Source organism: Halyomorpha halys, unplaced genomic scaffold (genome assembly GCF_000696795.3).
Source record: "Halyomorpha halys isolate HHAL.00 unplaced genomic scaffold, Hhal_1.1 Scaffold1041.1, whole genome shotgun sequence".
NCBI lineage: Eukaryota > Metazoa > Arthropoda > Insecta > Hemiptera > Pentatomidae > Halyomorpha > Halyomorpha halys.
Genome location: NW_027106832.1, coordinates 139,817 through 154,042, shown reverse-complemented (window position 1 = coordinate 154,042; position 14,226 = coordinate 139,817). Strand labels below are relative to the sequence as shown.

The 14,226-nt window shown below is 32.0% G+C and overlaps 1 protein-coding gene across 3 annotated transcripts in view; it reads left to right on the top strand.

The window, feature by feature from the left end:
• The first annotated feature begins 9,381 nt into the window (after nt 1–9,381).
• Nucleotides 9,382–14,226, top strand: part of LOC106688034 (gamma-glutamyl hydrolase) — an 8,977-nt gene continuing 4,132 nt past the window's right edge. Inside the window, exons 1-3 of one of the 3 annotated variants that reach the window (XM_067045137.1) lie at nt 10,743–10,937; nt 12,273–12,485; nt 13,866–14,086. In XM_067045137.1, coding sequence (XP_066901238.1) covers nt 12,336–12,485; nt 13,866–14,086 — 371 coding nt within the window. In that variant the 5' untranslated portion in view covers nt 10,743–10,937; nt 12,273–12,335. Of the gene's footprint in view, nt 9,435–10,742; nt 10,938–12,272; nt 12,486–13,865; nt 14,087–14,226 lie in introns of those variants that run through there. The other 2 variants (XM_014432297.2, XM_014432296.1) reach the window with 2 other exon arrangements.

Sequence of the window (14,226 nt, the reverse complement as noted above, 5' to 3'; positions counted from 1 at the left end):
CCCAAATTATAGCCATAGTGCGATTTTCATTGACATAAAAGCTGTCTTGAGCAATGAGAATGTAAATTGTATTAGTTATGAAGCCGAAGGTGGATAAGGCGATGACAAGGAGTTGCGGAGCGTAACATCTGTTAGTGATCTCACAACAAGCTCCCAGAACTTCGTGGCACTGAGTCCACTCCTCGGCGGTGGAGGTGCAGAGCGTGTCCTCCAAGATGGAGTAATAGTTCCTGATGGTCGTCAAGATGTTAGTAAACTGGACTGTGACTAGGCAGACGTTTCCAATTTTCAAGTACAGGAAAATACTGTAAACCGAAACATAATCGGAAAAGTGATAATCGAGAAAGAAAAATGGGATAATGGCGAAAAAGATAAAGTGGCGTTTGTAGAAGCATAAAGGATCCCGGTACTTTATTACATCTTCCACTCTTTTCAATGCCCGAAATGTTTTACTGAATTTTTTAAAGTTTATCCATAGCCAAAATACAGAAACAATAGGTATAGATACAGAAACAACAACGGGGGTGGCATAATTCAAGGTTAGCATGTAAGAGCTAAGTTGAATTGACTTATAGTTCAAATTAATAATTAAAAAATACATCGTAAGACAACCAACGAGGTGTACATATATAATGCTAAGTGAGAGAAACAGATAAGATAAGACGAGATCATTGTCGGTAAAAAGAAAAGGAAACACTCCGCAGAAAGTAGAAATCCGAAACATATTTTGGAACATTTCTCTGAGAGTCCGGGAGGAATATTTTGTTGTGTCTCGCATTTTTCGCGTTAATGCTGTCCTCAACGGAAACTAATCTCATTTACGGTCTATTATTGTAAAGTTAAACTCCCTTACTCCAATATAAAGACTGCTATTCTATTCCTTTCATCAACATAATTTACTAATATATCTATTTGTAAAAACATTTTGAGGATATGGCCCGAATCAATCGATGTAATATTATATTATCTATATAAATAAAAATGTAATCTTCATTTGTAACTTATCGAAGATCACCAAAAGTTCTAAACCGATTTACAGGCTATTTTTTAAAATTAAATTTAAATTTCATGGCACATAACGCAGAAGGTATTTTTCAAGGATAATATATAACAATCGATTTGTTTCTTTCTGAAAAATATATTTTTAATTCTATTAATTTTTTTTTTCACGGAACGGCCTTACATGACCACGCGAATTTCATTTTTCCTTTCTCATTTCTGCTCTTCTCTCACAGTATCTTCTCATCATTTATGCGTGCCTTTGCTTCCTCTCTTCCGACCACGCAGTACCCTTTCGTTTTTCTTTTCAATTTTTTCCGTACTGTTCTCTATCCAGGCAGTCTTTGTCTGTTACTTTCAATTTTTTTGTTTCCTCTCTTATTTGCTTCACATATCCTCCTACAATCTTGTATTAACCGATTCTGTCAAAGAGTTTCTTGTTTAGTCTCTTTTGGTCCATTCTCATTATGTGCCCGTAGAATCTCAGTCTTCTGGTACTTATTTCGGTTTCCAGGTCATCTACCCTGTAGATTTCCTGGTTGGGTCTTAACCTGTACTGTGTTTTCTTGGGGCCGTAGGTTCTCCTCAGGATACTTCTCTCTATTTTCAGTAATTTTTCCTGGCTAGGGAGGCATGTTGTCTCCATTTCGTATAAAATTACTGGTTGAATGATCGTGTTGTAATGTCTTATTTTTGCATTAGACGAAATGTTCTTCTTATTGTAAATATTTCCTGTTGCGAAGCTTAGCCTTTCCAACTTGATGATTTTCTTCTTTATACTCTCCTTCTCCAAACCATTATTGCATATTATCTTTCCCAGATATTTAAAGACTAAGACAGAGAGAAGGCCTGTCACCAATTCATTGGTACATAGTACTCGATAAACTCATGAAAGAGTTCTGGAAAATAAATAACGTAGTGACCGTAGTTGGGACCAAGAAAAACCACATAAAGGTGAGCTACCTAGCCTTTGCTGACGATTTAGCCCTTCCGGTGGAAACAGAGGAAGAGGTAATTATTCAAATAAATACCCTGAAAGAAATAGCGGAAAAAGCAGGCCTACAAGTCTCCTACGAAAAGACAGAATTTACGACAACGGAAAAAACTACAACAAAAAAGTGATACAGACAGATAGGAGTGACAAAGAAATTTAACCCTAGAATGACACACTTCTATAAGTCAACTTAATCTGACACTGTGGGGTGTGATACACCCCAACATATGAATTGGTATAAAATATAAGTTATATAACCTGCAATGCTTATAATGCATTTTAAAATAACTAAGTGGTCTAGGTAACAAAAATAAATCATTTCAAAATGGGTTATGTACATATTTATTTCCAAAAATCACATATTGTAAAATTTTACGAGCCAACTAGCTAAAAATTAATTGTTGTTCCTAAATAAAAAAAATAATTTGTATGGCTCTTAAATATAGATAAATACGAAGTAAATGAATCATAAAACGAGGTGGAAAAGTCATTTTTTAAATTAAAAATGAATAAAATACATAGTGGGGGCCCCGAAAGGACCCCTTCCACACACTGCACTGCAGACATATTGCCGCCCTGTGTTCATTGCAAATAGCTCTCTTACATTGCAGACATGTCAATTTCGTCTTCCTGTCCTTTCCCCTTTCATAAAAAGAACACCTTACTTGTTTCTCCAAGATCGTATGTTTATTTGTTTTCGCCTCTATACCTAAAATGTCTTCAATAGCTAGGCGCAGTGACCGACGAAGTGCCTCTGCCTGTAGCCTCCTCTTTAGGCGGGGTTCCAGAAGTGAATATCCCAGACCAAAAAGGAAGTCTTTGCGTTTCATTTTATTTTCCCACTTTACCAGAGTAAGCAGTTTGATATTCAGTAACAGTATGTTAACCCTGACATGATCCAACATTCCAAAAAAAAAAAAAAACGGAGTGGCCAACTTGTTTTTCTGGCCGTTGAGTGCCCCTTACATATTTGGTCAAAAGTATCAGTTCATCCTTTATTCAAATTATAATCATGTATGACTTGTGGTTTACCAGATTCTTCAATGACTGCATCATCTTGCATTGTTGGTTGGGTGCCATTTTGTCATTAGCCTTCCTCTCTTGTCTATTTATTTTATCATCAAATCTCAAGCAGTATAAGAGGAAGCTGAACCAATTCATGGATATGGTGTGTCGAAATAAAGGATGGTCCCTTTTTGTAGAGAAAAGCTCCTCTAATGAGAGTTTACCGGATTTATTATTTACTTACACTAAGGACACTCTGGGGTGTGAGGTACCCCAAGACTAGTTCAAATCACAATAAATAGAAAAAAAAGACTGACAAATGGCAGCAGATAATCAGAATCAATTATGTTATGAATGACAGTTATTTACATGGCGGGGTTTAGCAAAAGAGCTACACATGTAGGAATTATTCAAAATTTAAAAAGTGCTGGAGTATGTGACACCCCAGTGTGTCGTTCTAGGGTTAAATCATTTTATATTTACAAAAAATTATAAATACCTAAAGATGTTTCCACTAAAGTAGGTTAATAATTTTTATTTATAGTAGTTATTTATTTTTAATTTTTAGTGCCATTTGAAACCCTTAAATATCATTCATCAAAGAAATAAAAAATTTTTGAACGTAATTTATTTAGAGTTTTTTTTTTCCTACAGCTGGCCATTGTTCATATGGTCGTTCATAACTCTTCTGAATTTTGTCCAATTCCTATGTTACTACTCGTACAACCACTAGTAAGCTGAACGCCTGGTGTTACAACAATTAACACCGTTTATACTAACAACTCATTGCTGCAACATATCTTGCTCTTCTACTAGCCTCTCTGTTCTTTACTCTGGCCTTGCTGTTAAAGTTTCTTCTCTGCTACCCAGGGAGAACTGAAAAGAGCCCACAAGTCTTCGGTATTCTCTTACATAATGCACCGTATTTCCCTTCAGCAATTCGGTGCAGAGTAGCATTTTTGCAAAATAACCTTAAAAGTTCATGCATATTTAGTAATTTCCCCTTTGACCATAGACAATATTTTCTCGTATCATACGTGTACCAAGCCATCAACTTCAAATCCCAATCCTATCCCAGCAAACAACTTTCTGACCTCCTTATACCTAACAGCAGAAGTACATTTCTTTTTAGCCCGTGCCACCGCGCCCTGAAATTCCCTTACTCCTAACATCCACCAGGCATCTTACCTATCTTCATTTAATTTCTCCTTGTCCAATACCTTCTCACATCGCAGAACAACACACTTTAATCATGATATCATAATTTTATGATGGAAAGAAGTTTATACATGAGTAATCTTCTTTTAATATGGCATACTCATCAAATCATACTAGTAATTATAAATAGTTTTCTTTAAAGTAATGAGAAATTGAGGTGAAGTAACTGCCTTTTATCTCCTTTTGGGCTCTTGTACTAGGCCTTAAGTATTCATTGACACCAAAGATACGGTCTAAAGAGAAGTAAATAAAGTTAACTGAGAAGTATATTTTATGATAAACAATAATAATTTGTTTTTCATAACCCCTACTTCTGAAATCTATTGTTTTTAGCTTAAATATATTTTAGCTTTAACGTTTTGAAACAGCCGCCATGTTTTATTCCCCCTACCTATACTTGGCAGACTCATCAATTTCGACTAGTAATTATACATAGTTTTCATTAAAGTAATCAAAAATTGGGGTGAAATAGCTGCCATTTTTCTCCTCCTGGGCTCTAGTACTATTATAAAATATATTTATATTTGTATGTGTGAATATATGCACAAGTGTTCCATTTCAATTAATTGATTATTTTATGATAATTTATTCAATATTTGTATTTCATTTATTTTTAATCTGGATTGTATTTTTTTTTTTTTATTCAATTTTCTCGTTAGATATATTTATTCTTTTATAGTAGTTATTGCTGTTATTCTAAAGGAATATAGTCTCGAAATGAAATTAATTTTCTATCTAGCTACAAATTTCAAATATTAAATCAAAACCTTTTAGAGGATTGAGTTTTTGAGAAAATGAGTTCATTCCCTATTAAACTTCAACATGTTGAACATAAAGAATTAACTAAAATGCACAGTATCATCATGCACTTCTTCTCTACACTTGCATAAGATATTTCATGAAAATGTATGAGTAAGATAATACTTCTTATCGATACATTCCTTCAGTCGATGATATATTGTATATTGTATATTTGGTTCTTGTTCAGGTTGAATGAAAAAAAAACAACACTGTTTCTACATTTCTATTTTTCAATTCGTGGGATAAAACATGTCTCTTCAGACATTACACTGGTGGTAACAGAAAGTTAGGAAATCGTGAAGAATATAAAATTGTAAATGTAACAATTTTCAATCCTTCACGATTTTTTTTTGTACGATTTTACAATAAACAGAACAAAGAAATATTTTTTCTGATAGTGTTGTACTATCAATAAAAGTAAAAATAACTTGGAAAATACTGCGTTCACACTCTGAAGATAGTAGTGATAAAGTGATTTTGAACAGTTCAGGTGGTGAACTGAACCATTATAACGATGTAAGTAGTTGCCGTAGACACCAGTGATATTTTGCTTTCTCAAAAGGGAAGAGAGTTCTGGGAGGTCGGAATTAAAAAATTACCTGATAGATGGCAACATGCGATAGATTAAAATGGGTCATATATAGTTAATTAAGAATATTTAAAGAATCCGAAGTTTTTATTGAAGTCACCAGTAAAAGTACCAAAGTAAAAGAATAAATGACATGAAATAAAAGTAAACTAAGGTATGGCCAAAAATGATTCAAATATGCGAAAGTTTACATAAAAATGAACAAAGTAAACTAAAGATTTACTATGAAAAGAATGAATAAACAAGAACTACAAAAAGGTATTAGGTAATAAAACAGAAATGAGGACAAATGGAAAAGTAGATAAAAGAGAAATATAAAAATAAAGTACACGGAAAATAAGAATAAAATAAAGTAAAAAAAATGAAAAAATAAGTAAGGCGTACCTTTCTGATGGACTGAAAGCTAAAAAATGAACTAGAGCTAGAAGATAACTTACTGTCAACCCGGATAATTAAAAAATATGGGACATTCTATGGTACACATCTACTTATCTGGGTACTAAAATATTATATCATAAATTTCTTTTAGTTTTTTTAACTTCCGACAGTGTTATTTTCTTTTTAAAGACCCGATTGCCTTGTTCTTTTAGAGGTCTCCCTCAAATAATAAAATATAATTAAAACTGAACTGACAGTTCACTATTGTTTTCAACAATACAGTTACAGTTGAAGATCAAATAAAAAAATTAAGTGAACTATTACGGTTCACAGATTACGTTAAAAGGTATACTTACAAGATTGTAAGCATATAAATTAACGTAAGTATACCTGACCTCTGTAAGGACCTAGCACCACAATAATTCAATGGTTATTTAAAGAATAAAAAAATAAAATAAAGGAAAAGGAAAACTTCAAAAAGAACGGGAATAAGAAATTACAAATATTCTTAGGGCTAAAAAAAACTACAAATGCTTGCTAAAATAATTTCTGTGCTAAAATATCTGAGAATGCTACTTCCACTCTCCAAAAAAACGAACAAACAATTTTACAACACGATTTACCAAATATTACTATAATACAGAATAACATTTAGTTTTTAAATTAATTAGAGTATTTCTTGAAGTAACTCTACACATTTGGCAAATAGTGGCATCGCGCAGGCGCTATAGGCGCGTGATACTCCCAACCTCCTAATGCCCACTTTTTGGCTTCACTTTTTCTGGAAGCTTACCCTCTTCAATATAGAAGGTTATATCTACTTCCTACAAGATTGGAACTGCTGGGTTGTTCAGAAATAGTAGTAAAAGAAGATTAAATGTACATTTTTAACAACTGGAGCGAAAAACCTAACGTCATTTTTCAATACACCCCTCAATTCTTGTACATAGCTTAATGAAATAAGTTCTGATTAATAAGTTAGTATTGCAGTTATTTCAGGGGTTACGTCGGTTAAGATAATTTCAATATCAATGATCATAAAATTTACCTTTTGAACTGTTTCTTGGCAATTATAAATAAAGGCCCATACCGACAGAGACATCAAAAATATCCAAGTAATGGATATGATCATATTATCTTCGCTAACATGGATTCCGTGGGTGATAATAATATAAATTGTACTAGTCATGAAGCTGAAGGTAGACAGGGTAAAGATGAACAGTTGGGGGGAATAACATCTGTTAACGATTTCACAACAAGCGCCTAAGACTTCGTGGCACTGCGCCCACTCCATTGCGGTGGAATGTGAGAGAGTGTCCTCCAAGAAGGAGTAATAGTTCCTCAGGGTCGTCAAGATGGTTGTGAACTGCATTATGACGAAGAAGACATTGATAACCGTCAAGTAAACTGAAAAAGTGTATACAAAATGGCCTTGAGACGAGGTGTCAAGAATAAACATCATTATGAAAATAAAAAACAAAATAAAATGCTCTTTGTAATTGGAGGATAGACTGTACTTATGTGTCACATCTTCGACTACCTTTAATGCTCGAAATATTTTTCTAAACTTCTTCAAGTTTATCCAGAGCCAGAACAGAGAAAGATCAGGAACGATTACACAAAGAACACAAGGAGTAACTCCACTCAATAGAATTGCATTTGATTTAGATTTCAGAGTTATAAATTGAGTAACAATTATATACGTCATTGTAGAACATACAAGACCCATACAGAGGATGCTGTGTGCAAGAAAATGAAGAGAAAGGACGAGATCATTGTCGGTAAAAACAAAAGGAAACAACCCACAGATTGTCGAGATCCGAAACATATTCTGGAACATATCTTTGAGAGTCCTCGAAGAACATTTAGTTGCGCGTTGCATTTTCGAGGTTCTTAGCAGTTGAGTAATGTCCCAAATGGAAAGCAATCGCTTTAACAAACTGTTGTTCCAATGTCAAAGACCCTCAGGCTGTTATTCGTTATCACAGGTCAATATTCTCTTACTAATATTGCTACTTGTATAAACACTTTCTAATCACTATAGCATTTAAAACGAATCATTTTGAACATCTAATAATATTTGCCGACCTATAGTGAAATAGTATCATTTGTTAGGAAAATGATATGTGTATATATATATCGCTGTTTTTCCTGAATAGTGGCACATCTGAAAAAAAATAATTTTTTTTTTTTACTTTATTTAGTTTATTCACAACTGTAAAAGTATTTTTACAACCAGCGAATGAGATGTAGAGAGAGAGTGAAAATAAATAAATAATAATAATAATAAAAATTAAAAAATGTCATGAAGGCATGAAGGTTAAGGTCATCCAATGATGCCTCTCCATTAAAATTGAAATTTAAAAATCAATTTAACAGATCCCTATTCCAGCTCCTCCGTAAACGTCGTCTCGTATCTGGTAAGTATAGTGTTGATAGTCCTTGAATTAGAGAATTAGTGTGTGTTGGAAGTGTGTCGTGAAACCGCTTATATAATGCTTTAATGGTTGTTTGTATGTAGGAAGTTCGTAAGTCTTTGTGTAAGTTCTTGTTACTGATGTAGGGGGGAGCGCTACTGATCAGTCTTTTGAATTTTGATTGAAACTGTTGCAGTTAAAAAAATATTTTATTGGATTAACGGACTTTCCTAGCAGGGTTCTTACAAATTAACTCCAGTTTACGGTACAATCTATGGAATATCTCAAAAACAAAATTGTAAAAAACATTTATCTTTGTCAAGTGTGCCACTACTTACTCAGCCTCCACTGGCTTATTACCAGTGTCGCGATGGGAGGGCTGCGCTAGAATCTACCCCTCATAGAGTGGGCTCGCGGATCCTGAGGTCGAGAATGTAAATATTGTTCATAATAGTGTAAATGTGACTAGTGTTTTTATTGTTTGTTTTATTAGTTTAACTTATTTCACTTTCTTCTTACTACCTCATGTAAATAGTTTAATTATGTCCATTTTACTTATTAAAAAAAAATGTGCCACTATGCAAGAAAAGTAGCGGTATAATAAAAACGCTGTATATTACTTCCCTATTGTTTATTATTTTCAAATAGCTGTGCACAAAAAAATATGGAAAAACTATTTAAATTCATTGTAGGAAGATAGTTCGGATGGCGATCAATAGTAATAACCTATTGACCGCCATTCAGATTATCTTCATACAATCTACTTCATAGGTCAATTATCTTCTTCCAATATTTAGATTCATATTTTTTATTTTATTTTTTTTTTTAGTTTTTAAGGATTATAAAACACTTTGTCGATTTTCTATCAATCTTTATGAATAGCCTAGATATGGGTGTTAGAAACCTTTTATCAATTGTCAACAATTGTTGAATAATAACCGATAAATATAATGCCTGATAAAAGTTAATGAGTGATAAACAAACGTTATAATTTAATTTCTACTATGAACAGAATCATCTCAGAATGAAGACAGTATGTAAACCTATTGTTTATGTTATTTTGTACTCACTCAGCTTTGTTTTTGATAAAATTTCCCAAACGCTACTCCAACTTGGCGGGAAGAAAGTGGATTATCGAGCTTTAAGGCCAAGGAAGTCGTTATGGAAGAACAGGGAGAGTGATTATCATCGTCCCTTCTCCCATAAATTTGGAAATATGAAGAGGGAAATTTGAGAACCTACTTTTGTGTTTGTAAAAGTTGTAAATTTTGGATTTTACAACCACCCTAAAAACGTTGTTACAACAACACCCCTGCTTAAGTGAGAAATAACGAAAATACTGGTTCCCATGTGATGGTTCTGATTGTGAACCTAACCTCGCTAACAGTCTAAATTGGTCAGTGAATCATAAAAACTGATCAATAGATGTTATAAACAAAAACTTTCATCCTTTATAAATACAAAGAGAAAATATTAAAGTTCATAATTTGTATGTAATATTTGTATGATGAGGTAATATGGTGCGACAGTTCACTGTCAAGGTATCTCACATGTGACAGTGTTCTTGCATGCGCAGATACTTTCACAGTGTGGTAAAATAACGAATTCTAGTCCAAAAAGTCCGTAGTTGGCGGAATATTATAAATAAAATGTCTTTCTGTTAATTGAAGCTGTGTGGAAGTAGAGGAAGGTCTACCGCCTTTACTCGGGCTTGGTACTTCCTTGTGGTATTTTGTTATTAGATGGAGCACTAAACTCCGGTGTGAAGGATTGTTTGATCGGTTTCAAAGTCGACGGAAAACTGAATTCAAAACTAAACCATGTTCTTTAGTTAAAATAATCTTAGAAAACAGAGAAAGCAAAGAATCTAGCCGTAGTCTTAAATATCTTTGGTAGACTAAACAGTTTAAACGCCTTATCCTGTCAGTGCGTGGTACGAGATAAACTGAATGGTATTTGACGCTCTGCCCGTGAACTTCACGGGATAAACAGTCAATGGGTCCATAGTATTACCAAATATCTGCACATGGAATCCTGAAAGTAACCGAGTATTAACAACAGTATAGTGAGACACCCTACTCGCATTCAAAGGGAAAAGGGCGAAGACCTAAATAGGAATTTCCCATGTTTATTTAATTATCTCTAAAACTGTTCATTTATTCGCAAATATAAAATAAAGTAAATCCTTGAATAATTTGGTCCATCAATATTGTTGAAGAAGATCTTTTAGACCATTATCGAGAATAACTGGACAGTTGTAATGTAAACATGGATAGAAGAGGTTATCAAGTATTTACTCCTCCTTTGACAACCCCTCCCCCCCCCCACTTTTCTCATTCCTTCCTCCAATATATATTCCATGAATGTTGAATGTTCTAATCTTCTAAATTTCTTTAAAATCGATAAATGACCAATAATCGATAGTTCAAATCCTTATGTAACAGGTGGTACCACTGTTGTAACAAGAAACTCATGTTTGAATGTAAAATTTATGTTTATAGAAATAAAATAAAACATGCATGGATTGAGAAACAAGGTTAGTACACAGTTTAGTCTTAATAATTTTTTGTATTAAGTTTTTTTTTTTTAACTAAATAAACAGATATTTTATTTGTTAATGAACCATTAATAACTAAACATCATATCCATGACATCTCAGTCATAGTTTTATTTATAACTAATTTTCGTCCAGCTCTGGATAAAACTGATCTAGTTAAAAAATTGATGCCTGTATTATCCTATACAGAAGATGAAAAAAACCTCAACTTGTTCACTTACACCTCCACATATAAATAAACAATTTCTCAAGTTAGGGAGAAACTAATGATCGATAGATAGGATATATTCTCATTATTATATTAATACACTAATTGTAAATTTTTCAGCTTTAATATTCACTTCAAAATACTTTCAGTTATTTTAATGTAATATAATCAGTTAATTTAATTTTTTTTAACAATTATTATTTTATTTTTATTTTTCATTTTAGTATTTGTTAATTAAATTATTAGTTGTATCACTTGAGATCAATTCATATTGTAATGATCTAGCTTAAAAATTGTATAACCTCCACAACGCCCTATTAGTCTAAACTGTAATATTTACATTTTACTTATGTCTATCATTTTTAGTGTAGTGTTATTTTGGCACCAACCGATAGATATTTTCATCTGGTCGGACCATATTGGATGTAATTTTTTAAATGAATAAAATAAATTTAAAAAATATGGCTTTATCATGAACAACATCTTGGCTAGGAGACATTTGTATATTTTTTCATAAAATTTATTGGAATGAAGCTATGCCAATTTTTTTTTCTAGATACTAGAATTATTTCAACCATAACGAAGAGTAAAAATAGTGAAAGTGTTAATAATTATTATAAAATAGCTTTGTTTTTGATGTAATAAATTTATTTTTTTAATTCTTCTTTTTTCACAATTATTATCATTTTTTTTTAATTACCAAATATTTTTCAATAGCAAAAATCATGATTTACCAGTGTTTTCATTTCTCATAAAAATAAATGGAATCAAATTTTTTTTTAGTAAAATCATATTTTTAATATTTCTTTTAGTTTACTAACCATTCGCAGATGTTACAAATGGAATGAAAATGATCATGATTGGAACTCTTTAAATCTTTCCGTATCATAACAAGGATGATATAAATTGTTATTGCTAAAATTTATTCCATTTAAACTGTTATCAAAAACTGACCAGATGCAACTCCAAGGGGTAAGATGATATTAAAAAAATAAGAGATTAATCGTAGACCTTTCTTCCAAAGATTAAGAATAAAACAGAAATAATAAATGACCTGTATGCATCCAACTATCAGTCATAACAAACATTCTGATTGTTCTTTTAAGAAGGAGGAGCCAAAATAATTCAAATGGGGACTGATCTTTAAAAATTATGGCCAATGGAAACCAATGAAAAAAATAGCCGTCTCTAAATTAAAAATATATGGACATTCTAAAAGGGTGGTTCGAGGGAGACAGGAATTCTCTGTCGTCTGGACATCCCACCATGATCTGATGAGAATCAGAAGACATCAAGAAGACCTCTCACAGAAATTGCAGGTCAATAGAGCATACAAAAAAAAAACACTCCTTATCAAATACAATTGCAATAGTCTGAGTTAAAAATAAACACTTAATAATCGAAAAAGAGTTAAAATTCTTAAATATAGTTTGAATTATATACTGAAATAATAATTAATGGTTAACCAATACATTGAGGATTTGTATTAATTATATTAATAGTTGAAAATTTATAAGCATAGTTTAATTGAACATTGGGAAAAATAAATATTCATAAATACAACTAATAAAATTTGTTATTCATAAAAAATTGTTTGAGGTTTAATGTAAAACCGTAATAATTTGTTTACAAATTATAAATATTGTGATAAGTTTACTTCATTTAATATAAAAGAGATGTTAATGTAAGGGTTTATTATTAGATAATATTGTAAGGCTTTACTATTAGTTGATTGTTTTTATTAATTTATTTATAGTTTAATAAATGTTTCATAAATATTTAATCTCATTATTTCATTTCTGTTCCAAGGTAAATTTAGCAGGTAATAATTTTATATAAGATAATATCATTTTAATTACTATGCTCTATATTAATTATGAGAGTTGTTTTATTAATTAATAGGCCTCCTCTAGTAGAAAAGTATGTGTTAAAGAAAAGAATTAACAATAAACTCTCTTACCCTTCAGGCAACAAAATACTTTTATATGAACAAGCAATAAAAGTTGATTATTTATTAAAAATTTATATTGTCAAATTAATAAATAATAGAGAAGGACATATTAATATATATACATATTCCTATATAACTATACTGTCAAAGCGTCCTGATGGATTGCTCCAAGTTACTTGTTCTGCTTATCCTACCCTTATTATACCTTCTTGTCTTCATATCATGATATTTTGATTTACCAGACTCAGCAAGAAGTTCACTGTTAGTTTTTCTCCCCCATGATACCAGATTGCACCTGTAATTTTATGGAGGATTTTCCGTTCAAAATTCTCGATTGTGCTTTTGTTTTATGTGTGTGTGGGAGCAGGTGGCCAGTGATACTAACTCCAAGGATCCAGATTCAAAATCCAGCTGTGGCAGATAATTTTTTTTCTGTTTCACTGTAGCCATGAGTCAGACCTATGGCTTCGGGTGGCCTTCAGGGTACACCCAGCCTCATGAAGTGGGTACCCTTAATTGGGTAAAAATCTGGAGGTTGAGTGTGATTCTGACCAAATCACCTCCTTACACCACCATTGGTCGAGTAATAGTACATCCTTAGAAAGTAGTGCAGCCCTGGCCCTTTATTTTACCGTTGCGGTAGAGATTATAATATTTTTTTTAAATATATGAATAGTAAATGGTAGTATAGTTTTCAACACAATATATAAGCCTCATCTTTTACTCACTAATACTTATGTATTTTCAGCACTTTTGGAAATCATTGGTTTTATTTATTACTTTAATTGAGATTGGTAAAGCTACTGACAGGCCAATAATTGGCTTATTAGCACAAGAAACGAGTGAACCAATGAAAAAACTTTTTCCTGAGCATACAAGTTATATATCTGCTAGCTATGTAAAGGCTCTGGAAAGTTCTGGCTCTAGGGTTGTTCCAATTTTCCTGAATAAAACTGAAGAATATTACAGGTAAAAACATGTAATTATATCTTTTCATATTGTATATATTATTTTATCATTATGTTATTTTATTTATTTATTTTTCATACAGATAGTCTGATTATGTTCATTTGTCTATTCTTTTGTTTGTATATATTTTAAGAGAGTTT